The 794-nt window shown below is 57.3% G+C and overlaps 1 protein-coding gene across 1 annotated transcript in view; it reads right to left on the bottom strand.

The window, feature by feature from the left end:
- TRIM24 (tripartite motif containing 24) overlaps nt 1-507 on the bottom strand; it is a 45711-nt gene extending 45204 nt beyond the window's left edge. Inside the window, 1 exon segment of the mRNA XM_072399942.1 lies at nt 168-507. Coding sequence (XP_072256043.1) covers nt 168-405 — 238 coding nt within the window. The 5' untranslated portion in view covers nt 406-507.
- Between the last annotated feature and the right edge of the window lie 287 nt (nt 508-794).

The following is a 794-nucleotide window of genomic DNA, read 5'->3' as shown; positions in this document are numbered from 1 at the left end:
ATACTATGGGGGGCAGTACTGATATGGGGGTATATTATACTATATGGGGGGTATATATTATACTATGGGGGGCAGTGCTGTATGTGTACAGTACAGTAAGTGGAGTTATGACACGCAGTATACACAGGCAGTGAGGCGCAGAGACCCCCTATTCCCCCGGTACTCACCCTGCACGGTCCCTGCATTGCCCCCCTGTAGTAGTCCGGGCAGCGCGGTGAACCTCTGGGCTCCTGGCAGGCAGGCGGCGCACACAGAGTGTAGGCAGGGTAGCAGGCGAGGACTTCGGCTCTGTATATTGGCCCGACATACCCCGCACGTTTCCAGCAGGCTCAAGGCCTCCCTTTCCCCGCTTCTTTCCTCCGGGCCTGGCCGGCTTTCCGCCTCATTCTCTGCGGCCCCCTCCATCCTCCTCCGAATCCTCCTCACCGTCTCCTCCGTCACACAGCGCCCGGGCACCTAGCACCCTACCACCGCCCGGACACGGGGGGATCCCTCCGCCTCCCCGCCTCTCATAACACACATTAGGGGCCCAATCACCCCCGCGATCTTTGTTCACATGGTACGCTCCGGACTTATTTTCCCTCTCCGAGCGCGCGAACCGCCCCAACCACGCCCCCTTCGCTGGTTCAAATAGCAACACAATGATGAATAATTCAATAAATGGGCGGGGAATACTCATGAATATGAATCGATTATGCAGATGAGGCTCCGGGCTTTGTGTGGCCGCAGGACAAAGAGAACCTGCTGCGGCTCCTCCTTAAAGGGACACTCCACCTACAAAATGGGTGTAAATT

Source organism: Pyxicephalus adspersus, chromosome 2 (assembly GCF_032062135.1).
Source record: "Pyxicephalus adspersus chromosome 2, UCB_Pads_2.0, whole genome shotgun sequence".
NCBI lineage: Eukaryota > Metazoa > Chordata > Amphibia > Anura > Pyxicephalidae > Pyxicephalus > Pyxicephalus adspersus.
Note: the sequence above shows the minus strand (reverse complement) of the source record. Positions and strands in the feature narration are given on the sequence as shown.